A 25,184-nucleotide genomic window follows, 5' to 3' on the forward strand; every position below is an offset into this window, starting at 1 on the left:
CGACTTTCCTTCAGTATAAAGAAAAGAGAAAGAGAAAATGTTTTTACAATTGAGTTTCACCAGGTATGAAGGTGACAACTAAGATACAGCAAAGTTACGTTTACCGGTACCTTAGCGTGTTGAGTTTGAGAGACGCTAGTGGAGGGGCACTAGTCTGGATTGGAGGGTCAGCAATGCGCACGGATCACTTTTGGCCAGATCGTCGGGGCGTTTTTTCTTCTTCTGCCGATGTTTCATTTAAATAGGGGAAATGGTGAGTTGAGGAGGTACGTACCGGTGAGTAGGTACCAGGTAGGTAGGAAGATAGGACAACCCTTAATTCAACCAAAATTGATCCAATTATTCGTTCACTCCATAAGTTTGATGGAATGTTATTGGTAACAAGTGTTTATATATCCAAACGAGTTTGATGAAATATATCAACGGTTTTGAATACTGTATAATCATTGAGTCGTGCCACCACACCACTCATTCATTAAACAACTATGGCTTCATGGAGAGTGAAATTCACGATGTGCAATATCATCCTGACCTTGATGCCAATGGATGGGCTGGAGTACACCTACCGACCTAGGTAGATTGGCGGATATAATTGAGCATAGAGTATACACCCTGATATTTACCATGCATATATGAGTTGTAAGTGTACGGATTTGATTCACTGATTGACACGTTCATGTCAATCCTTAACCTATAAGGTTTATTGTCGATCTTTGCGTTTCTTTGGAAACATGCAAACATGAAAATATCCAAATAACCAAACAAGGAAGTCAATCATATTACCTATACTTTACAACCACAAATAGGGAGCTACATTCGTTATTCCAACCATACATTCTCTTCTCCCGCTTGAAATACCTCAAAAACTTAGCGAGAAAAAGAGAAGATCCATCACGGCACCCATCCCAGCTCAACTCCGAGATGATATTAAGACCCATTTGGAGAAGATCATAGAGTATATCCATCCTTCCCGAACGTTCTTTTGCCAATGCTGACCCATGCATAGAGAATTAGAAGCACATCCCTCCTGGAGCTCGCACAACCCAAACCCAAGTCTCTTCTTTCTCTGGGATTTTGTAAGGCGTGGTGACTACATGCTTCTCGAATACGACAACATTCTAAATGGACGTCTTCTCCAACATGCCGATCAATTTCGCACAGGACCACCAGGTATGTATATTTTCCCCTCTGTTTGGCGCATTTTATAGGGGTTACAATAGTCCAGATCGTAGCCAGACATTTGATATATCATATCTAGAGGCTTTCAATTTCTAAACCCCGTTTCGTAATTAAAACAATTGTTAAGCCTTGGATTGTTGGGATAATTTCGTGGCCAAAGGTTCCTCGAGTATTACCATTCCACTGACACTCACAATAGGCACAGGTGAAAATGCTGCATTGAAAGTATTTCAAGAAGTTTGTGCACGAACCCTGATGCTGAATATGATTGTCACCAACACAACCGGTCGAATGGCAATGATGATGGGGAGCGCTGGTCCCTCAGTCGATTATGGCGATAATGTTAGGCAAGCAGTTAGAGAGTTAGAGGCTGTTGTTCCAAAGGAACATATGATGGCTGGTATGGTCAACTGAGACTGTGAGGATAATTTTGAGAGAAGGGGGGGAGCTCTAATTTTTCGGTAAAGTTTTTTATTTCAATTCAAATGACAGACTCTTAATGCTCCACTTTGATTTGAATCTTCAAGAAAACGGGATTTTCGCAATTTTATAGGCTGGGGCATCTGGCATTCAATCAGAATCGGGGTCAGACTGACCCCGACTTATTATCATCTCTCATGCAAGGTAACCGTCTTTCCAATGTTGAAATGGTATCAACCTCACTGTATTTCCCCTGATTTGTGTCTTCAGCGGGATTTCTTGTCAACACATTGAACATGGGAATCATTTTTCTCTCTTTTACTTGCAATTATCCACACACAATGTCGTAGAAAGCTTGTTTATTTCTAGTCTGGGCATGCGTGGAATCCAGCACAATAAGTTATACAGATTTGGGTCTCGGCTTCGTTTCTGTCGAATTATCTGTGGAACACTGACTACATCAATGATGAAAACACTTCAATTTAGAGCTGCTTCACATCCTGGGGGTAGAGTATAGGCAGATTTTCTAAAAACTGACAAAAGTGTGTCTCATCTGCAATCAAGCTCGCTATGTAGGTAGATTGTTTATGCATCACCATATCATTCTCCCTGTTTGTCAATCTACCTTCTGGAGTTGCTAGTATTGACAAGATATAACGCAGAAACTGCATGTTAGCTCCGTTGATAGATTGTTCGTAATAGATACATTTCCACTTCCCGCGCCTCAATGTTCTTTCCAAACTCTCCTGCAAATATGGCAGGTCTGATGTCAGAGACTTGACTTGTACTTACTACTTTGAAGCTTGGATCTAGAAGCACAGTTTCTGCCCACTCCAAGAGTATAATCGGTGTAGAGTTCAACATCTTTAACTATCTCAAGGGTAGGTCGCGCAGCAGGTTTGCTATCCAAGTGGGAAACTCAACTGTAGTTATCACTCGTTTAGCATCGGCGTTCTCGTGCGAAGTATCTGATATTATTTCGATACTTGTAGTCTGAGGTGTATCACCTCGATCTGCATTGACAGCTGTACTTGCTCGGCTCCTTAGTATAGCAGAGATTGGTGATGAGAGCGAAGAAGCATGGTCCGAATTGATTTGGAAGGCCATATTCGAGCGGGTTTCTACACATCTCGAATGTTATCAAAGTCGAAAAAATACTTCTACGTTTCTCCTGCAACTAAACGATATCTCCATGATGACCAGATGCTTCTTGAATACACAAAATTCTACACTATAGCTAGCGCAACCCCCAGATCACAAGCCAAACTTGAATGTCCAATTCATATTTCAGGTAACAGAAGTGTCATTTATCTACTATTCAGAGACATATTGAATACTCAACTCACTCACCACTAGCCTATGTCTACTCTTTCCTAAAGAAGGAGAAGGAGGAGAAGGATGCATTCAATATAGAATTTTCGACGGTTCATAGAATAACAAGTATAGGTTGAGTATAGTACTAATTTAAGAACGGCACACGGCGGGAGGGAGAAGGTTACGGTTCTGGACGTTTGAACTTACACACATATTCTGATCGACACCAATACTATATGCGAATTTTAGAGAATCAATTTAAGTCTGTACATCTGACACTTGACAATCCATTTAGCTGTGAAGATTAAATTCTGGCCTGGCACGAAGAAATCAAACTGGCCAATTGTAATATACAAAACCATACGGATGCGATACCATTACAGGGAAAGCTAGCAGGACCGATTTACTTTGAAACACCTCTACATGTGAACACACCCAAAAGTAACACTTTTGGCATCTTTCCAACACTCGCCTAGCTTTCTAGTGAAGAAATATTGAAACCACTCATTATCAAAAAGACCGGCAAGATTCGACTTATTGCTCATTGCGCTCACATGTCGTCTATCTAGAGCTTTCGAACCTACAAATTCGGATGTCATATGTACACGATACTGTGGCCAGCTGCCGTTAATAAAAAGAATAGTTACCCACTCATTCTAGCCAGAAGATGAAATATCCAATACCTTGCCACATGATTGAATTGCTAGCTATTCGAGACTCGATACACAAGTGCCCGAGATCCTGAAAGGCCATGAAATATTGCATTAGACAACTTTTGATGAGAGAAATCGTATTGGATTCATACACGCCCGCAGTATTTATACTGTGCTACGAAGTAGAGAGAAGTATGGGTACCTAGGTGTTCTCTAATACTGCATAAAGAAAAATAATCACCCGATGACGAGCTATTCTCACATATAGTTATTGTAGGTCTCTACTGCCTCTTCTGTCCATACTTAGTAGTCAAAATATCATAAATGTAAATGCGAAGAATCCTGACGGAAACTCACCTTGATTAGATCGAGGAAATCTTTTGAAATCGATACATAATGAGAATTCAAAACGGTGACAATACCAAGTAGATCAGGATGAACGGAGTAGTCTTACAGCTGAGCGAGTCTGAATGACAAGAATCGAATACCTACTGGGAATAATATCTAGCGGCATGGGATTTCAGAAACTGTTTCTCTTATATCGAAATGCAGCCAGACTTCATTTTGTTAAAGAAGTTACCCATCCTTCAACATTATGATGATTAAGAATAGCAATGTGTGATCAATCTTACCAGATTTCATCTTAGATTTTGACGGACGTGTTTCACTTGCCATCACAAACCAGAGGCTCAAATGATAAAGCTGCCCCCCTTCCTTCATACTTGTAAGAATTCTCACATTACTCAATCGCAAATAAGACTCAGAATTATACAACAAAACTCAAAATCGATGGAAATCCTTCATCAGAGGGTATCTTATTCGCTGTCATCGCTACTACTATCCGCGCTCTCCTCGTCCTCCTCATTTATTTCAATTTCTTCATCCTCTGCCCCTTCAGGAGTTGGTAACATAACAAACGCTTTCAAACATGTAACGCGATTTCCGGTCTCGTATGTACCAATTAGTTTTCCGACCTGGTTTACTTTCTCTCCAACTTGCGCCAAATCCTTGGCTGCAGATAACTTGTATAGTCTGACAGCGCCATCACTGCTTGCTGCCACAATCAGAATGTCTCTGGAAGAACCTTCTCCAATGTTCAAGACGGCGAAATCCTTGATACGTCCAGTCACTCCGCTGTCTTTGCCACCAAGTTGTGCGAATAGCTTAGCGGCGGGTATTGGCTGTGTTTTGCCTTCGGCAGCTTTTGCACTCTCTAAGTCTCCAGTATTTGTGGAATAGAACAGGATTCTTCCATCCTCCGTGGAGACAGCCAAGACCTGAGAATCTTCGTCGTCTCCCACTTGCACGTAAGACAGTTGATGGATTTTGGACCTTGGTGTTGGTACGATCTTGCACCTAACCTTACAGTCCATCCCGAAAACCAATATTCCTTTCTCGAACCCTACGCAAAACTCCTCTCCGCCCTCTTTCGTATTACCCCATGCGACTCTCCTTCCCTCTCCACTACTGAATCTCCCTTCCCCGACCTCGACTAACATATCTCTCTCGAAATTCAACACACCCGCCTTCTTTCCTGTGACCAAATTCCACAATCTCATAGACTTTTCTCCCTTTCCGACACTGAGCATGAGTTTCATACTTGGATGCACGGCGAAATCGTTAACTCCACTTGGTTGTCCCCCAAGCGGAGCCGTATCACCACTGGGTCTACCCACGGCTTTCGGTATCGGCGCCTTAATAGTACTCAATAGACTCCAATCTCTTGTCCTCGTAACAGCAATTGTCGAATCTTCCGCAGAGCTCATCAGCTTACTTCGAGTGGGAAAATAAAGGGCGGTGATTGAGGAAGCATGATGAAGTAGTGAGCCAAGTTCGCGATTTTGTGGATTCTCCACAACGGCCTTGGCTGTAAGAGATGGAATTACAGGAACTGATATCTTGGATGGAGGGTGTGCGGAGATGTGGTAAAGATTTATGCGCTCGTCAGTACTGCCGGTTGCGAGAATGATTTTTTGTGACTGTTTGGGGACTGGAGCAGAGGGAGGAGAGAGTGCTAAAGTTCGAATAGCAGAGGTATGCGCATTAAAGAGAAAGGTATCTGCGAATTGGACGTCATCGTCAGAGCGAATTGTTGTGGTGATACCATGAAGGACTCGGTCGTAAGATCCAGTAATGATTTGAATAGTAGTAGGCTTGGAGGAATTGGCCTTCGGTGTTGCAGTTTGCTTCAATTTCTTCGTTGGTACTGATGGTGCTACGACAGCAGGCGCCGAATCAGTAGTATTTCTCTTTCTCTTTGCCATTTTGTGATTTGAGTTGTTTTTTTGTTAGGTTGATGAGAAGTCAGCTTTCGAGAAAAAAGCTCTTGGGAACTTTTGAGAGTTAAAATTATTGCAGGGATTTACCACATGGGAATTACATCTTGCAGGCCGCTTTTAAAAGAGAGCATGCCGCTTTAATATAGCCACAGTCACCTGACAATGAATCCTCAGTACTTTTACCATCCTAACTCTTCGATATTTTGAGAGGAACGAAAAACACATGCGTCCCAAGCGTTCGACGTTACTTTGAACTCTCGGTGCTGTCCATGTGTTCTTTAGCCTGTTGAGCTCCAGTGCATACACTCGAAGACAGTTGCAACCGATGCAAATTATGATCAAACAACAAGCAAAGTCTCTCCAATTCGATCGTGTGAAAGTTCACCCATATCGAATGATGATCAAGGAGTGAAAGGGCAACATGAAATTGTATCAAGCATAAGCAAATAACTTTCTTGCTTTTTCTAGTTTTGACAGCTAACAAGTGTTTGGTAAGTAAAGGTGTTTTTCTTACAGATTGCCATCTGCAATTGACAACTGGACTTCGTTGGCTTTACACCTTTACATGCTGGGCAAAGAACAACGATTCAGGTACACAAGCTTTCATGTTCAGTTTATTTTACATATATACCCACAGACATCTTCTTGAAGCATCGCACAAACTGGCCATGTCTTCTCAAATTCAAATAAAGCACCGTATCTTCAATGTTTGTCGGTACTCATATTTTACCTTGATCAAAGAAACCTGCAGGCAACAATGGCTGTCAACTTCTCAGATCCGAGCACGTAGTCCTGTTCCGCACGATGCAATGACCGATCAAGATCTTATAGAAGTATACTCATTCTGTGATGGCTGACCATTACTCTCATATACTGGTGGGCCGACCAGCCATTTCAAAGTAATACTCATGTGCTGCACCGTTTATTTTGCTGGAAATCTACATCAACTTTCTGGATGTTCTATATGAGTGCTCTTGGAAATATCTCACTAATATCACTGCTCTTCTTGCCTCCCTCATATACCCACAGAGGCATTACATGTTTCAAATATCGGTAAAGGTCTTTTCAGTATGTCAGGCGAATGCTCAAACGTGCCTAATTCATAATAGAATCCAAACTCTATAATCGCATCTTCTTTCAGCCCCAATACGTTTCACTGCGTATCTAAAACCTACAACATACAACAATCTACCGAGAGCTTTAGATGGAAGATCGCGGAATTCTTGTACCAAGTCTATTCTTGAGTTTCTTGCTGACTTGTTTCTCGACAAAGATATTAGATGCTGCACGTCAATAATAGTTATTTAATACATCGGTTCTGTGCCACAGAATCTCAATAATGGAGAAAAGCATTTGCCGCTGTGACTATGTTTCTTGCTAGCCAGCCTCTGCAGAGAGATATAAATCCGTGTATTCAATCGGCTCACATAAAACATACATTGAAACACTGACATTCTGATTTTGAACAATAAATTCAACATACATGTTAATCTTAGAAAATCCGGAGATCAATAACAAGTCGAGAGCTTTGGAACATATCTCTTTGATAGGCATGCAAACTCGAATTCAAATAATGATTATCAGATTTGGTATCGAATACTGAAAAAAGATGAGAGATCATGTGCTGTTGCTGTTCTGATCTTTCCGTCCTGTCGGAGCCACAAATTTTATTGCGTGCTGGGTATCTAGCCATCAAATCCATTTTTGATGTCGATCAATCCAGCCCATTGTTTAACATACATCCACGTGCACATCGTAGTATTGACAAAAGATTTTGCTTCAAGTCGTAAGTTTGTGAAAGCTATAGAAGAGGGTTTTATATCAAAAGACAATCTCGAAAGTACATCTCTCAACTCACTTACTGCGAACACTGGAAATATAGCAAGAAATCAAAAACAATCTCAGTGGTCTGGAGGGACCCGATCAGAGAGGCGACAGAGCGTCGAGTTCCTGCCGTCTCACTTGAAACCATATGCACGTTGGAGAAGAAAAAGGAAAAAAAAAAACATGAGGCTGCCAATCGTTATCAGTGACATCATCATCACTACCTAATTTTCCTCTCAGCATTATAGGTTACAAGAAGATATTCAAATTCCATACCTTATCATTTTCCCAATCAAAAATGTGCCATTGAGTGGTGGTGATGAATGAATGAATTTGAGCGACCCATTCCAATGAGGGGAACTTCGTTGCACGACAATGGACAACCACCCGTCATGACACTTGAGCCTATGATAAACGCATGAATTATTAAAACAAATCGAATCACTTGTGTCCTGTCATGTAACGAGGGGAAAAAGACATTTTATGCAAGGAATTTACCCCAGATAAAGTTTAGTCCAGTAGATCAACCTAGAATTAAGTCCCGTGCCTCCAGCCCGACCTCCGACCTATCTCTTGGCAAATATTTCATCTTAGACATGTGAAATATTAATGAGTGAGCGAAATGAATATCTACCTATGACTTTGCTGCATAATCCTCCTGTCTTCTTCATTACAAAACATACATATCTTCTCTCTTGCCCACCTAGTACTTCGAAAGTGCCTCTCATACATCTCATTTATTTATATCTCTCCTTTGTCAATTGTTGACCCTGAGAAGCTTAATTGGGGTATACCAAGTAATGCATGCACATTTGAGGTTCTCGTAACACATCGACAGGTAATTCTCCCAAACCTGGTAATTGCCCTTCCCATCTTCAAAGACATGTCAATCAGACGTCAGTCAATGTTGTACACGAAGATGGATATTAGGCCACCGATTAATAGTATATATTACATCTTGTTAACTGAAAGCAGCTCCTACTCATTACACCTGATAGATCTCGGGAAGATTGTATTTTCGACTGCTACCCGCCTCAGTATTATTACGAAAACAAAATCCCAATGGCTGCCCCCCATATCTATCGCCCCAAGCCGCGTCGGCCTTTCGAGGCACATTCTCTTACCCTCCAAACTCCAAGTCCTTCTTTTACCCCTTCATCCGAGTTCATTGAAGCACCAAGCCGCACTCATTCCGTTCTCGATTTGACATCGTCTACTCTGGGAGGAATATATGAGGCGACTGGTCATGGTGACTTTGAACCCGAGACGCCGTCCACACCTTGGGGAACAGGCGCAGAAAGTCCCCGACGAGCACGCAGCCCTCCAGTCTATCGAAGACAATCTTTTGCCGACGCTCCTACCTCAACGTCGGCTACTATATATTCCCGGATTTTCCGGTCTGTGCTATTATTTGGTTTAGGACTGTTGTACGGTTTACTTGTTAGGCATCTACATGATGACCGACATCTAGCACCACTTCAAGTCGAGACAATTATAAAACCCAGCCACGATTGGAAATATCTTGTATTTTGGGGAATAGCTGGGGTAGGATTAGGAAGTTTGTTACCACTGTTCGACAAATTCTGGGAGGAAAAGGTGCAATTACCCTTTGAATCCTCTACTGGTAATCCTTCGGGAGAAGCAATCGATGCCAGAAATTCGCAGGGTATCCTTGGAGGGGATTGGATACTAGCAGTCAGAAGCGTGGGCGCTTTTATGGGAATTGCTTTTGCTATTGTTCGTCCTATTTTCAGTCTTTGTGTTCAATTTCACTAACCATTTTCTAAGCGCAAACTACCTTGGGCATCCGATATGCAAGCTTCCTTAACCCTTGCCCTTGTGAACCCAGTCTTGTGGTATCTTATTGACCGCTCCAAACCTGGACTCGCATTTTCAGCCGCCGTTGGGGCTACTGGAAGTGTACTTCTCCTAGCCTCGAACTCAGACTTGATGCCCAGCCCGGCCGCTTCCATGAAGAACAATACTGCATCTCATCAACCGGTTGGTTACTCAGAAGCTAAATCCGAGAAACTAGTTACAAGGGGCAACCTCGAGGCTGGAATATGGATTGCTAGTGTTCTCTTTTGTAGCTGTGTTTGTTTTGGAAATATTGGACGAAGGCTAGCGCTCAACAGCGACAGAAGAAAGACCTCGTTTTTGAGCGAACAATCGAGAAGGAAGTCAATGGGACATGTGCAAGCTGCAAGACAATTGCGATAATGCAACCAAGCAATAATTTCATTGGTCAATACCTGGATATGTAGAGACTGGAAACAATTGGCAAGCATTATGAAATGAGCTTTCGGCTCTTTCCTACTTTTTCACAGTGTCTTCATTCGAGAAAAGAACATTGTTTTACGTACTCAAGGAATACTAAGTAGCGCTTATTATTTGGCAATATTAAAGAGCATTGGGACAATGATCTAGTCCAACTCGATTTGCAGCACAAGGCTGTAAATCGATTTCGATTAAGCCGCCGCCAAAATTGCAGTGTTGAGGTAAAGAGCCACTACATCGAATGAGACCCAGAATTTGAGTTTGGAATGGAAGGGAAAGAATCCAGCATATGGCTTCTCGAAACAGAATGCCAACAACAGTACTTGATGAGGAAAGAAGCATGGCCCTTAGCTTGATTCGGTGTTCAGTTTTTGAAGAAGGAAAGATATACAGTACCTGATAGGTAACACCCAGCGATGATTTTCGGCATGTTAAGTTTTGGGATAGCAGGCGTTAAGGAGGAGTGGAAAAGACGACATCCGCAAAAACACGCATGTAAGGAACAAGGAAATTCCAAATACTTATTTATTAGTAATACCAAATGATTCTTGTTCCAATGATAGCTGTTCTTGACTATCTAGGTAGGTGTTGACTTCAATCTCTCCTATGCACTCATGTCGATTGGTTACTAAACCAATGTGAGAATTTAGCTACCCAGGTACACCTGTATATGTATCGTATTGTTGTTACAGTCATTAAATGACTGCTCATACAATCCAAAATTATTTTTATATGGCTGACTTCACATTCTCAAGACCCTCACCTCACCTCGGTTACGATGCAACACAAAGATATCCACGAAACATTTTGTTAACACCTGAACATATAACTTTAAAAAATCTAACGGCTTCCCCCAATAATACCAGAACGAAAGACTTGATCATAACTCGAAACTCAAAAAGAAAACTTGTAAACTTAATGGAGAAAGAAAATATGCTTTAAAGGCTATGACGCTTCTTTTGGGGAATCGCTTAAAATGCCCAAAATCGCGGATTGCCTAATGTTTGATTGTCCTTCCCATGCAATTTTTGAACACAGTGATATAGCAATTTTGAACACCCATCTACTATCAATTCACAACCACCAGTTTTCATTTAATTAATTATTTGAAGCATCTCAGAATCTTCCATTAAGATCGGGACTATATCCGTTTTTTTAAAAAACGGATGTCGCGGTCGCGATATTATGAGCGAGGTTGGAGCGCCCATTCGCAATCGCCTTTTACGATCAAAGCAAGATGAAGCAAGGTAATTTAATTATTTGAATATTGTCAATTGATGTCGCATCGTTTTCTGCATCGTTTGCTATTAATTTTATGATACTAACCGTGGTAGTCGAATTAATTCGTCGAGAAAGAGGAAGCTTCGCGAGTTGTTCGCAGTTTGCGACAATGAGGGCCCTATACCTGTAATCCTTGGGATAGACTCCAATGCTCCACCAACCAATTCCGCAGAGGCACAATTTCTCGAGGCTTGTGATATCTTACAGTATGTACCATAATTCTCTCATGCACAAAATTTAAACTTATTGAAACCACTCTACAATTTCTGTAGATTTTACTGACATCATTTATAGAGATCGACCCTTCAATGAATCAAATCTACCCACCCGACGACAACTTCGATCCGATTCCTTGAAACAAAAATCAGCAACTCGCCAAGCGGGCAAGGAGCTTTCGATCAAAGATGCATCTCATAAGATAGAACATTATTTCAAAAGCGATGGTGCAATACCACGAAAGAGCCGTGGGACTACTCCAATTGAAAATAGTAGCGAAGGACGGAATGTCGAGACAAATGGAAATGACGTTAGGGCAACACCAGGGGCGACTGGAGTTTCTATACGTAGATCTCCCTCGAAGAGCTTGCAGACAGATTCACTGACCGAGTCTTCTGCAGCCATTATTTCATCGGTGGAGGAGGTACCTGAAATAGCTAGTCATCCTGCGACTGCGGCGCAAAAGCAAGATCAAGAGCATGATTTGTCCAGTAGAAATTTCGAAGTCGACCGTATCAAGAGAGTAGTGGAAAGCCCCCCTGGAAGCCCTGGAGTGGATCCAAGGAAAGCAGTGGCTCCATCTGCTGAGGACGTTGCGAACCTGCAAGAGCCAGTTATATTCGGCGCGAATGATGAGAATCATCATGCTGCAACTGCTCATTTACCACCGAAAGAGGTTCAAGAAGCCCGAATAGAGGAGATTGAGAAGGCACGCGAGCACACAGGGGATAGAGGCAGACATCCAATCACAAATTCACTTAGGATTGCAGTGGATTTACCTTCCTCTCCAAGTTCGACAATAGATGCACATTCAACCACAACTCCTGCCCGGCACGATATTTCTGCAGATACAAGTCCTGAGAATGATAATTCTCGGTACGAAGAGGCTGAGAACCCAGATAATGAGATCGATCCCAAAACTTCAACAGAGGTAAAGTCCAATCGCGAGAACATTGCTCAGGAAGATGAAGACAAAAGCAGACACAAGACTCGAAATGAACTCTCTGGTACTGAGGCACTGGGTAGTAATTCAATGTCAGCTGATGCTCAACTTCGTATGGAGGACCAAGCTGCTGCCGGCTCAAAAATTGCTGCGGTTCCTGAGATAGCAGATTCTGAAGCATCGAGTTCGCAGGGTGTTGAAGATTCTAAGCCACTGGCACAGGAAGACAAAAGTGTAGAAAATGAAATTGTCGTGGAAAGAACCGGCGACGACGCAAATGTTTCGTTGCCAGATGAAACAGTGCGAAGCGAAAAGGTTCGTTCGACTCTTAAAGCACACGAAGTACCGGATTCTGAGGGCGAGGGACAAACTCCGGTCGACGCTATGGATTTGGATGTGGCTACTGTCAAGGATTCATTTGGAAGTCAAACTACGCTAGATAGTGGTCCTGTCACGAATGCGAAAGAACCGGCTTCTATCGAAGAGACCCCAATGCAGCTGCCCTCCGATGCCAAGACGCCACCATCTGCAACATCTACTCCTACAACACGCAAAACATCGTCGTCAACACCCGCTCCTGTTCAAGCGCCAATTGAGCGTATGACGACAAGAGTCGCTTCAGGGGCAATCAGACATAAGTCTGTATCTGAGATCCTAGGCGAAACGCCAGCGCCGAACACCTCTCCTACTTCTGCAAGAAGTCCTACTAGCAAGCCTGATACCGGATCAGCCGTTAACTCGCCTTCGAGAGGAAGTACGCCGGGGTCCACTCGCAGCCTGCTCCAGAAATCAAAGGAAAAGAATCAAAGTAGACTTTCAACGGTCGTGTTTGCTAAAAAGCCTACTTCTGGTCCCAGAGTCAACGATACTGCTTTGATGCCTAAGGGCGCCAATTCACATGCAGCACATGCGACATCTCCTTATGACGATTACTTTGCTTGTTTGTATCTCAATAGCCACAACACACAAAAAACAGGCTATCCGCCATTGGATGGACTACTACAAACCGCTCACAAAACTATCACGACGTCGAATGCTTTTGTTCCCATAACTGAGAATCAGACTACAAGGATTTTGAAGCGCATATATGGACTCCAGAATACTTCTAAATGGTCTCTGCGCCAACCAAAGCGATCCGAAGAACCCATCCGGCCAACAACACATTGGGACGTCCTACTTCAAGAAGCGAAATGGATGCGAACAGATTTTCGTGAAGAACGAAAATGGAAAATGGCAGTGGCTAAGAACTTGGCATATGCTTGTGCAGAGTGGTTTGAAGCTAGCATTGAGGAACGAAAAATCCTACAAGTAAATGCTACTCGCCCAGCATTAGTCCTGGCTGATGCCTCGAAAGACATTGAAATGGATGATGAGACTAGTAAATCTCTTTCACACTCTACTCCTGAACTGATCGCCTCTGCAGAATTTGATTCTCCAATGGACGATGTTGATGATGAACTTCGCCTCAGTCTTATAGATACTGTCAGCCCTACTGCGATCTTTGGTCTTCAGGATGACGATGTTGTCTTTGGATTGAGTAGATCTCCTGCAACTGATAAACTATTAGAGGAATTGCCCTTATATGGTGCTCCATTGAGTGTTCCTTGCAATGACTTGCCTACCTCTGAAGTTGATCCCGATCGCTTCTGGAGACGGCCTGCGGTCGGTATCAGTAAGTACGTAGAGGGTAGAATGGAATTGAAGTTTCAAGGCCCCTCGCGAAAGAGGAGCCGATTCGAGTATGAAGAAGACAGTGAAGATGAAGACGCCGAAATGAACGAATCTAGACGTGAGAAGTCTCTTTTACCACCCGAACAAACCAATATTGGTTTGTTTGACCCCGCCAACAAGCATATCCGCGACCGCATTCATGCTGGGCACCAATTCCGGCCACCTTCAGAATTTCCCATGCCAGTACAAAGCTTCTTTGAGAATCGCTCATGCTCACAGTGGACTTGTGCCGAGGACGACGAGTTAAAAAGACATGTACGAGAGTATGCTTACAATTGGTCGCTTATTTCCAACATGTTATCAAGCCGATCGCTATTTTCATCAGGTGCTGAGAGACGTACGCCTTGGGAATGTTTTGAACGATGGATAGCATTAGAAGGGCTACCCGCAGAAATGCAAAAGACCGCATACTTCAAGGCCTATAACAATAGAATGGAGGCAGCCCAGCGAAATCTACAGGTTATGGCTGCTGAAGCTGCCCGGCAACCCATCGTGAATGGTCAACCAGTCCCACCTCGAAAGCGAACCACCACCACCCAACGTGTGGAGAAACGAAGAAACCAGAAACATTTAAGCTTAATCGATGCAATGAGAAGATTAGCGAAGAAACGCGAGAACTCCGCTCAAAAGCAGCAATTGACTGCCGCACAGGCCGCAGCAAGAAAGCCAGCTGAACAACCTCAAACATGGACACCTATCAAGACTCCTCAAGAATTTAGTCGCTTGAAACATGACCGAGAGGAGCAATACAAGAAAAGTATGGCTGCCTTCCAGCTACGACAGGAACAGGTTAGAAGAGTAAGTAGTCATGAGATTTCGCCCAAAATTATGTAAACGTACTGACATCGCAATAGGAAGCACAAGCTCGTCAAAGAAATGCACTTCAGCAGCAGCAGGCTCACCCTAATGGCTTGCCCCAGCAACGTGGTCCAGCTCTTCCGAACGGTCTCGTTCCTCCGATTGGACAACCCAACGGAAACGGTCATCTCGCTGTTCCTGGACAGAACAGGCCTCGTCCTTTGCCCCCTCACATGGCTGGAGTTGGACCGATGCCCAACAATCTTCGGATCCCACAAGCAATGTCTAATGGTGTTCCGCAAGCTCAAATGCAGGGAGGCTTGCCATTGAATCCTGCCCTAACACCTGAGCTTGCAGATGGCGCTCGTCGTGCAGCTTTGCAACAAAGGCAACAACAACACATGCAGAGCATGGCGCAGCAGCAAAATAGCCCGCATCCAGGACAGGCGCAAAATTCCCCTCCACGAATGAATGGCATGCCTACGCAGCCTGGATTTATGCCCAATAACATGAACTCCTACAATAACAACCATATCAATGGTATGGCTGGTTCTCCTGGTATATCAGCGCCTTCTCCAGCTCAAGCAGGCTCCCCTCGGCTAGACCTGCCACCTTCTGGACTTCCTAATGGTGGCCTGCCTCCAAATGTCCCGTTCAGTGAGATAGCACAAAACGTCAAAAAAGCTAATCCCAACGCGTCTCCAAACGAAATCCACAAATTGGTGGGTGAAAATATAGCTGCATATGCTAACAACAGGCATTTGCAGCAGCGAGGCTTGGTCCAACCTCCAAGCGGAATAGCAACCAGCGCTATGAATGCAGCGGCTGGTAACAACAGCATCGGAATGAATGGTCAAGGAGGACAGCGACCACCGCCAATCGGCATCGAGAATGCTAGTCCGCAGATGTATGCTCAAATGTTGAGTAATCATCATCAGCAGAGACTAATTACTCAGCAGGCACAACAACAGGCAGCACAGCAGCAGCAGCAGCAGCAGCAGCACTCGCAAGCCATCGTGAACCAAAATCGAGGGCAAGGGAATGGTAATGGGGCGCAACAAAATGGAGTAAAATAAAATATTGATTAATCAGTCGCGACGAAGCAAACGTTGTATGGATTTGATTTGCCCTATTAGGTGTCTTTGAAGGGATGATGACTGTAGAAGTATAAATAGATCTTGCTAGGCTCTTGCAAGAGTTTAAGAGCTTGCACTCAGCATTGCTAGCATTGCTAGCAGATGACTTATTGAATTAAGAAGTATTAATGAATATATGTACAATAATTGTACCTTGTGCATTCCGCAAACCCAGCATGACTGAACTTGTTTGTTCTCTACTTTTCTGTCTTTAACTGTCCCCTGAAGTTCTCATTTGTGAAAGGCATTCCAACTATTCCTCGATATTTTGGTCTCTGAAGTTTTATTAGTTTTTGAGTATTTTGAGTAACTAAAGGTTGATGAACAACGATTCCTAACAACTTTAAATTGATCCCATTGCTGACGTTATCTAGGTAGTCTTCCCACTCCACTAGGAAGTAAAAATGTCTAAATTACATTAACTTTCCAGCTGGTTTTGTATTCCTCGTCATTGGAGGGTAACACATTGTACAAAAAGTAGCCGCACTGGTGTGGTGATCGCATCGTACTCAATCAAATCAGTATTCCCAATCAATCCCACACAATGATCCGTGTGCCCTAGATTCACAGCCTCATTGCTTACCGGATCACTGTTCAATGCCGCCACATGAACCATCTTTAATAGATACAAACAATGCATAATGTGGTACCCTTGAGTTGTCCAGACTGATGGTGCGAAGGGAATCTCATCCAAACCCAACGGCTGCGTCAGGGTTCCATTGACAGGTTGTTCCTTTTCATCTACTGCCTGTCCGTCATCAACGTACCAGTCGAATGGTCCGTACTTTGCCGCCCAGCGATCAGATTCTTCCTTGTCGAAACAAAGAGGGTGAATCCAGCCGAATGACATAATGTCCCACAGGCAGCCGCGTTCCATAGCTTCTTGCGCTGAGATACCACAGTGGGCGACCACTTGGGAGCCGCCTTGAGAAGGCGGCGGGGGGGTATTCGGTACAACTCCACTGTGGCTATCTACGAGAAGAGTAGTGAGAGTCACGGCTCCTAGAATGATTATGGCGAGGATGCTGGAGATGAAAAAGATTCTATGATGAGTTTGAGATCTTGTCTCTTTTTCAGATGAAGAAGAATCGTCTTCATCTATTGATGCCACAGATGATGAGGTGGTGCTAGCGAGCAGTTTTTCATCGCTTCCATTATTCTCCTCGGAAGGGAATGCCCCTATTAGATGATAAGTCAGATTTACATCCTATAAGTTTGTGCGGAAGTAGACTTTCCATACATCTTCTGAGTTTTAACACTACATCTTCGAAACGAGCCATGCTTTGAAGTGACGAGCGGCTGTGTTTGTCGCACACCAGGAATTCTTGAAAACGGTTTACAATATTTCAAAAGGTTGTAACAGACGGCGATATTGGTGCTCCGAATCAATTGAGCTCAAGGATCACAGGTGACAAGATTGGATGGAAATGTAGTATTCAACATAAAGTGTAGAACAAGTCCCTGTAGTCATACAGAGAGTAGAAAAATGGAAGTTCGCATTGCTATACAAGTTGTGTAGCTATAGAAGTGTTGGAAAAACGGGTCCAGTGAAGTCCGTACAAAATCGGACATTCAGAATCGGGACATGTGGGACGTGAATCTCCCCTCTAACTTAGTATGAGGACTTGCTTCAATATTACGTCTGCTAGGTGCCAAGGAAAAACTTGATCATTATTTACCTATTTGGAGAATACTACGGATGGTATCCATACGATTCATGCTCATATAATTTCTAACTCTAGTTCAAGACTTTATCAGGGCTTATTTATACGCGTAATTTCTATTCATTGGATTACATCTCATCTTATAGCTTCGTGCCGCATGTTTGGATAAGTTATGATAGAAGTTATTTTGAAAGTTTATGTAGTCCAATTATTTTGTGTGTACCCAAAGCATGCAAGCAAGCAATATCCAAGTCGGGATTGAAATTTCAGAAGTCTGTGGAGTGGTGGTGGATTGGAAGTTTCTACACAGACTACTTTCGTATAAGCTAGGTAACCAGATAATGGCCTAAGAATTCCTAGAGTCCTTAAGGTCAAGCTCAAAAGCAACCTCGATCATAATTTCCTTGCACACCAAGCAGCACATAAACCAGCCACGATTCCCGTTCTCAACACCCATCTCATGGCATCAGTTTCCCCAGTGTGTGATTGTCTACATACCCAATAGATTAGAGCTCCCACTATAGCTGACAGCATCTGTGGTGTCGCAATGGCAATGTTGTGTATAGCCATCGTTATGCCGGCCCTCGGTCTCAGGTCGGCTACACTCTCTGGACTATCGGATTGATCCTCTGTGTCTGTTTCCAGGCTTTTCAAGTCTGGTATAGAAGAAGAAGCTATCTCGGCGGCAATCATGGCAAAGGGGGCCCATTGGGTAAGTGTCCAAGAAAAGCCCAATAGTGAGACAAATAATACACTTGTCATGAAACCGTCTCCTCCAAAAGTTACTCCAAACAGTGCGAAAGCCATGATTATGTGTGATATCATCCACACTCGGGGAAGTGTTAGTCGGTTAACAAGTTTTTTTCGCAATACCACGAAGATGCCAGATTTTGCACCTGTGGGCCGCTCTTCCTTCTGCCACTCTAGTTCTGAGGTAGATGAAGAATCCGCATCGACGACGAGATAGGGCAAGCAAAGGTTAGTAACGAGTGCCACCATTGAGAATACTAGCATTGCCAACGTAGCATGTCGAATCGACTGCTGTCGAAGGCCGTTATAAAATTTGGTCGAGGGTGGACCCATTTTTTCAGAAAGTGTTTGAACTTCATCTACGTTGGTGTGGTCAGTAATGGAAAACAACATGAGGAGTATGTGTAGCTTACAAAGCCTACTTAGAAATCTTCACGTAGCCAGCAAGTTAGCTATGAGGTTCTAGCAAGTATGGTGCTGAACTTACAATACAATATTGAAAAGGAATGGGAACCAAGCCAGCCAAGCGCAGAACTGGACTGCCATAATCATTTTGATCGTCGGGGGCAGTGTTCTAATCGCTCTATATATCTCTACCCATATTTTTCGGAGCCCTGATTTCTCGGATCCATCATTGTCAATATTTACCGCCTTCTCTTCGATCATCACAGATGTGATAGTGACAGTGACACCGAGAGAAATAGAGGCAATGAAGCAGAGACCCTTGAATTGAGGATTGGTCAACCAAGTAGGTCCTTTAGGCATTTCAATAAAAGCACAACCATATCCGATTGCACTTCCAATGATGACTGCAATACTTGCAAAGGAATTTGCTTTAGCTGCTTGAGAACCTGGACATGCATCCACAATCAACGCCCTGATACTCGCCTGAACAGGTTGAATGGCGACATTCAGTAGCCATACCCCCACAACTGCGAGTACCTGAATGACGAACTTTGCACCAAAACCATGATCTGACACTCCTAAGAGATTGCAGATTGATCGAACGGCTTCGCTTGTCCAGGAAAGAGCGTTAATACAGGCTATTGTAGCGATTGTACCGTATATCATAAAGGGTCTTCTTCGTCCCCATTTATGTGTACAATAGTCACTTTTGTACGCTATGTATGGTTGGAGCAGAGAGCCACAGATTGGCCCTGCTAGCCATACCAGAGATACTATGGAGGGGCGTAAGTCAAGGGAAATGAGATAGCTCTGGTGAGGTTAGCAGCTGGCACTGTTTGACCAAATTGAAGGGAACCATACAGATCCCTGGGCCATTACTGTTGCCCAAACAACCTGGAGTCTATAGAAGATCAGTTGACGGCATAAAAAGTGCTCAGGGATAGTTACTGACCCTCCTATACATATTGTAAGGCAGAGCAAATACAGCTTGCCACGACTTGGAACTTCTTCATCTTCTCTCCATCTCCGAATCGCTGTAGTTGATGATCTAACTTGTTCGTAGTGATGAGGCATTCTATTGATGTTTTCGGGGAGTAATGTGAAGTAAGGAAGGATTTCCAACGAGCAAATGTCGAAGAATCAAGCATGTTACAGGAAACGTACAAAATACCCGGAGAATAGAAGAGAAGTCGCTCTCAAGAGACCCACACTCGAGTGTCTTGAAATGATTGGAGAGGGCAACCAAGACATTTTTCTTCTTTGGTTTGGTTGGCTGTATACTGTAGCAATGACTTTTGTCTGATATTCGGGCCCAGAAATGTCCGAAAATGGTCGGGACAGTTCCCCACCCGAAGCCACCAAATCACAAACACAACCGTTTTCCGATTCTGTAATATAAGCAACTCTTATCACTACTTTGGTACCATGTTGTCGTCTTCTTTTTGAGATAAGCGTATTTCTCTGGTGCCTTTGGAACTATTATTTGTTTTTTTGGCAGTTCTCTTGCGAATCCACTTCAATCGAAATTTAAGTCAGAATGAGTAAATTGCATCCTTCTCCGTTGTTGAAATCTGCTAAGATATTGTTTTCAGAACCAATTCATGATGATGAAATGGGAGAGGTTAAGCTCTATGATCCCGTTCCTATGGGTGACGATGATGATGATGAAGAAGGGCCGATAATGGAAACCCCCATGCATTACCGGGCACGAAAGCAAAGTCTCAGCGTGATTCTACAAGAATTCGTTCAAGCACCAAAGTCACTCCTCGTTTCCGGAGTTCTCGCCACACTTTGTATTCTCATCCTCACTGTCTCGAGCTTCACAGTCCATACACCAGGCTCATTTGTGAGAATCCGGACTCTGTCACAACAGAACTCTCTTCAACCCGATTTTGTTGATGCGGGCGAAGGGCCTTCGCCAGAATTAGGAGGAACTAAGAGATGTGGAAGTTTTCCAAGCCAAGCCGAGCAATATGGTTGCGTTTTTGATCTCATGAACTACGGGTTCACGGCCCCAGAATGTTTCTACCAAGACTTATACGAAGAAGCGCTTGCCACCGGACCATGGCCATGGTATATCGGGGAAAATCTTACACTTCCATTGCCACAGGATGTTGAGATTCTCAAGCGATCTGTCGAGACGTGGACTCAGATAAATTATCATTATCAACACTGCGTGTACACGATGAAAATAATAGCGCGAGCGGTGGAGGATGATGATATTCTTGTTCCACAGGAAATCGCGAGGGATTATCACAGGAATCACTGTGAGAATCTGGTAGGCAGATATGAGGCTGGAGAATGGGGAAATGGCGAGTTAATGAACACCTGGATCAGGATGTTGTACAATCCATGTGTAAGGCTGAGTGAGATCAACAATGAAGATGTAGGGTATGCCTAAATTATCCAGTCGTGGGATTGAATTGGCTTTGAGAATCAAGATGTAAAATGCTGATTTTCATGCATCTATTCCAAATTTTATCTATTTGTTATCAAAACCAGCAGCTACAATTGTAAAAGAATTCCCGTACAATTCTGCACTATTAGGATACATAAGTAGTGATTCCTCGTTATGATTCCGTGAATCTACTTAGGAGATGGTCTAATGAGCCAAGAATGAACGTAAGGCGATGTAGTCCCGTATTTAGAATCATCCTGAACAAGAGTGCGCACAAATTGAAAGCCATGTTCCTCGTACAATCTTTGTCCAGCCGGACTTGCCATTACAATTGATTTCAAACCCGCTTCATCTACAACTTTGAGAGCTTGATTTAACATCATCGACGCTACTCCATGGTATTGGTGAGCAGGATGAGTCGTCATGTAATCCACAGCTTTTTGGAGTTAGAAAGTCCTATTTCCTTTGTATTGTAGACTGTTATCGAACATACCAAAACAAGAACCACTATCCTTCAAAATCTCTTCCTCCACTTCTGCAAGAGGGTTTCCAAACTCCGAAGCAAACGCATAATCCATTCCCCTTATCTTTCCATTGTCTGTGACACTCTTAAACTTTCTTTCATATTCCGCCAATTCCTGAGAACTAGGTTCAGAAATCTGGGCTTCGGGCCATATTTCGGCATGGGTCTCGGGTAAAATATATCGAGAATACGCTACTACTTCCCCAGAATCTGTATCAACAACTTTGAGGTGCCGTTTGACGTTTCGGCCGCTGATGAAATTCCATGGCAAGCGCTCACTGCAATCAGAGATTATTTGCTCGAGCGACATGTTGCTTTTTGCCCATAGAACTTTCCAGTGCTCATCTTGCCACCAGGCACTCATCATCGCCTCTGCTAGACCTGGTGCATCGCTTGTAGATACGTATTGCACGGCGTATGGCATTTTGTGAATGTTGTTTAACTGGGTATCGAAAAAATGCTGTTTCATTGCTCAATTCTCCACCTTGAACAGATGGAGTTTTTCCGCAGTAGTATTGACAGCACCACACGTATGTTTCTTGAACTCACGAAATGAGAGGGGTGGTCAAAATAGGCTCCGAAAGCTTTCGGGGTGGCTGTTAGTGCGACGGCCCCACTTTAATAGACTTCTAAGTCCGATATGTTGATGTAGAGTTTCCTTTTCAGATTCTTCGAAGAATGTCTAAGGGAAATTAATTTTTATTTTTATTTATTTCTTTGACCTATCAGTTGAATAATTATTTTGCTCAATTCGATTACCATCAAGTGTTAAAATGGCCCCAAAAGCTCTTGGAACGGCGGTCGTCGGCAAGGTCAAGAATGGTGAGTTATACATTTGCGCTTAAATGTTTCATGTTGGCAAAGCTAAACGATTCCCATAGCGCTAGATTATGATTCTCACACATATTCTGTAACTCCTAATGGAGAGGATGAAAGTTTTCTTTCCTTGGGTGGAATGGGTCTATCCGGTGACGACAACTACGACACAGAAAAACTTTCCAAACAGCAAGAGTACCTAGGAAGCTCATCACGACAATGGTGGAACTGCTCTACCGTCATTGCCATAATATCAAGTATTCTAGCAGCCACCCTCCTCTTTACTCTTGCTGCACTGCTCGACCGCAAACCTGCCATCAACTATATCCCAGCAATCACACCTGACCTGAAACCAGGAGGATGGCCCTTAGTAGAAGCAGGCGACACCATCATCGTAGACTGTGGAAATAGTCCAGCAGAGGCCCTAGAAAAAGGCTGTGTATGGGATCTCATGTCTTTTTCATGGACACATCCCGCATGCTATAACAAGAACATCTCGGATGAATTTCTAGAGTTATATGGGCCGTGGAAATGGTATTCAAATACCAATAAGAAACCAGGATACGAGCTTACGGAAAAAGAATTGCCTTGGGTTACATCTGTGACAGCGGAGACCGATATTCCAATGGTGTGGACACAGGAGCATTATCACATTGCCCATTGCGCTTATATCTTCAAGCTCTTGCACATTGCTGTGAGTTACTCGAATTTCTGAACTTCTGAATGAATGCTGACCGTTATTATAGGCAATGAGTGGACACCTTGTTACAAATGAAGGGATAGGAATGTTTCATACGAATCACTGCGTTAGTGTATTCTTGGATCCTGAGAGAGTAGAGTTCGAGAAGGTCACTACAAGAGTTCAATTGCTTTTTGGAAAGTGTGTTAGGATTAGAGATATTAATTAATATGTAGCGCAAGGAGATATCGTAGTATAGTAAATAATGGTTAACCAAGTCCAAATTTCAATTTCATTCTGATATGTCTTTTTATGTGGATGCCATATAAAACATCGCTCAATATCGTCTTCGTCAAAACTGAGGCACGTATTACACTACGTAGGATTTGAAATAAATGTCTATAATGTTAAGAAAATGAAACGGTTTGGCACATGTTAATTATTGAGCAATGAATTCAATATCCTTCACACGTGTTCACACCATGCGGAAGAGGTTTTCGATTGAGCCATAGAAAGTAGAACACAACATCAAAGGTTCAGAACCTAAACCTTAACCATATATTGTACGTAACATATTATGTACAGTTACATAAATTGGAACGACTGCTCTAATCTCTCCAGCGAAGTGTATAACTTATGGGATTATGTTATGTAATCTTTCTTCGGTGCCAAAGCTCATGTCCGAGAGTGTTCGGGCAATGTCAAACGGGTTGCTCTTCGTCAAGTGCCTATCATTATCCATTGGTTCGCTTTTAATCTTATTCTAGCTACCATAACCTTACACTCGCAATTGTCAAATCACCTATACCTTCCAACCTTTTGTACTTGTAGATCACCCACAGATTTAGCTTCAAATCATGGCGTATCCAGGAAAGCCAAAATACACACTTCTCAGCAGAATGTACGGCGAACGGGATGCAGACAAAGGCGAAGAAGATGCTCCTTTCATCTCAACCGGCAATGGCACAAGCAGACAAAGAATCCAGACCTCTCGAATCGAGTTGGGTCTTCAAATTGGCACATTCGTCTTCACGGCAATCATCCTCGTTCTCTATCTCATCAACGGCTCACCTTTTCTCAAATCTCACCCTGTTGGCGGAGATGGTATTCTACCCGTAGGCATGTCCCGCGTGAATCCCTCTACAGCGCATAAACTCCAACCTTGCGGTCTCGATTCTGAAACTGCAAAGGCGAATGGCTGTATCTTTGATTTGATGACCATGTCTTGGCTCCATCGAGACTGCTACGACGATGAACTATCTGAGGAGTTCCTTGAGGTGGCTTCAGAGCCATTTTTCTACGATATGGAGGGAACGAAACCTGTTAAGGATTATAAAGAGTTGTCCGAGGTCAAGGTGATGGTTTGGACCACGAGAAAATACCATATCTTTCATTGTTCTTATGGATGGAGGATGATGCATCGGACATTGTTGAGGGGGGGTGTTTTGGAATCTGGATTGACATCTTACCATCACACAGAGCAGTCAGTACAACCCGTTCATCAACTTTGCACTACAAAATTCCCAGTTCCTCCTTTTCCTCCGATTACCTCCATTGAAAGGCCTTACTGACTATCTGATCCTGCAGTTGTACCGATCAGCTGATGAATCAGACTGCGTCCTTTGATACAGTTATGACTAGGATCAATATCGACTTTCCAGATTGCTGAAGCGTCGGCTTTAAGATCACTCGCAGATATCAAGCTGCATAGCTGGGTCAGGATTCAAATGTAGCAGAGTGCATACAATAGATAGTACATCTGTATGATAATTCAATCCTATCACAAGAAATTTCGAAGCCAATTAACAGTACAAAAACACTGTCACGTGAGAGTGGAGTGATTTCATGTCATTCTCTCGCTGAAAGTGATCATGCGAGCTTGAAGGTTCAGTACTTCA

At 43.3% G+C, this 25,184-nt stretch overlaps 9 protein-coding genes across 9 annotated transcripts; 6 read left to right on the forward strand and 3 right to left on the reverse strand.

The window, feature by feature from the left end:
- Window positions 1–998: 998 nt before the first annotated feature.
- Window positions 999–1,593, forward strand: Bfra_011911sa (uncharacterized protein; the record flags this gene model as incomplete). The annotated part of the gene is made up of 2 exons (XM_037342237.1): window positions 999–1,170; window positions 1,379–1,593. The coding sequence occupies 2 exons, from the start codon at window positions 999–1,001 to the stop codon at window positions 1,591–1,593; spliced, it is 387 nt and encodes a 128-aa protein (XP_037187895.1).
- Window positions 1,594–4,381: 2,788 nt separating this feature from the next.
- Window positions 4,382–5,830, reverse strand: Bfra_011912 (putative wd domain-containing protein; the record flags this gene model as incomplete). Its single annotated transcript, XM_037342238.1, has 1 exon — window positions 4,382–5,830. The coding sequence occupies one exon, from the start codon at window positions 5,828–5,830 to the stop codon at window positions 4,382–4,384; it is 1,449 nt and encodes a 482-aa protein (XP_037187896.1).
- Window positions 5,831–8,731: 2,901 nt separating this feature from the next.
- Bfra_011913 (putative insig domain-containing protein) lies at window positions 8,732–9,889 on the forward strand (the record flags this gene model as incomplete). Its single annotated transcript, XM_037342239.1, has 2 exons — window positions 8,732–9,406; window positions 9,458–9,889. The coding sequence occupies 2 exons, from the start codon at window positions 8,732–8,734 to the stop codon at window positions 9,887–9,889; spliced, it is 1,107 nt and encodes a 368-aa protein (XP_037187897.1).
- A 1,242-nt stretch (window positions 9,890–11,131) lies between these two features.
- On the forward strand, window positions 11,132–15,991 carry Bfra_011914 (putative myb and hsa domain protein; the record flags this gene model as incomplete). The annotated part of the gene is made up of 4 exons (XM_037342240.1): window positions 11,132–11,193; window positions 11,281–11,433; window positions 11,522–14,915; window positions 14,972–15,991. 4 exons carry the CDS (start codon window positions 11,132–11,134, stop codon window positions 15,989–15,991), a joined length of 4,629 nt encoding a protein of 1,542 aa, XP_037187898.1.
- A 508-nt stretch (window positions 15,992–16,499) lies between these two features.
- Bfra_011915 (uncharacterized protein) lies at window positions 16,500–19,944 on the reverse strand (the record flags this gene model as incomplete). Its single annotated transcript, XM_037342241.1, has 9 exons — window positions 16,500–17,230; window positions 17,292–17,350; window positions 17,612–17,658; window positions 17,939–18,061; window positions 18,214–18,824; window positions 18,879–18,895; window positions 18,953–19,680; window positions 19,732–19,771; window positions 19,823–19,944. 9 exons carry the CDS (start codon window positions 19,942–19,944, stop codon window positions 16,500–16,502), a joined length of 2,478 nt encoding a protein of 825 aa, XP_037187899.1.
- Window positions 19,945–20,407: 463 nt separating this feature from the next.
- Window positions 20,408–21,271, forward strand: Bfra_011916 (uncharacterized protein; the record flags this gene model as incomplete). Its single annotated transcript, XM_037342242.1, has 1 exon — window positions 20,408–21,271. The coding sequence occupies one exon, from the start codon at window positions 20,408–20,410 to the stop codon at window positions 21,269–21,271; it is 864 nt and encodes a 287-aa protein (XP_037187900.1).
- A 185-nt stretch (window positions 21,272–21,456) lies between these two features.
- Window positions 21,457–22,215, reverse strand: Bfra_011917 (putative gnat family acetyltransferase protein; the record flags this gene model as incomplete). Its single annotated transcript, XM_037342243.1, has 2 exons — window positions 21,457–21,704; window positions 21,762–22,215. The coding sequence occupies 2 exons, from the start codon at window positions 22,213–22,215 to the stop codon at window positions 21,457–21,459; spliced, it is 702 nt and encodes a 233-aa protein (XP_037187901.1).
- Window positions 22,216–22,564: 349 nt separating this feature from the next.
- Window positions 22,565–23,515, forward strand: Bfra_011918 (uncharacterized protein; the record flags this gene model as incomplete). Its single annotated transcript, XM_037342244.1, has 3 exons — window positions 22,565–22,613; window positions 22,673–23,301; window positions 23,354–23,515. 3 exons carry the CDS (start codon window positions 22,565–22,567, stop codon window positions 23,513–23,515), a joined length of 840 nt encoding a protein of 279 aa, XP_037187902.1.
- A 628-nt stretch (window positions 23,516–24,143) lies between these two features.
- On the forward strand, window positions 24,144–24,955 carry Bfra_011919 (uncharacterized protein; the record flags this gene model as incomplete). Its single annotated transcript, XM_037342245.1, has 2 exons — window positions 24,144–24,769; window positions 24,874–24,955. The coding sequence occupies 2 exons, from the start codon at window positions 24,144–24,146 to the stop codon at window positions 24,953–24,955; spliced, it is 708 nt and encodes a 235-aa protein (XP_037187903.1).
- Between the last annotated feature and the right edge of the window lie 229 nt (window positions 24,956–25,184).

This window comes from Botrytis fragariae, assembly GCF_013461495.1.
Source record: "Botrytis fragariae strain BVB16 chromosome Unknown tig00000255, whole genome shotgun sequence".
Lineage (NCBI taxonomy): Eukaryota > Fungi > Ascomycota > Leotiomycetes > Helotiales > Sclerotiniaceae > Botrytis > Botrytis fragariae.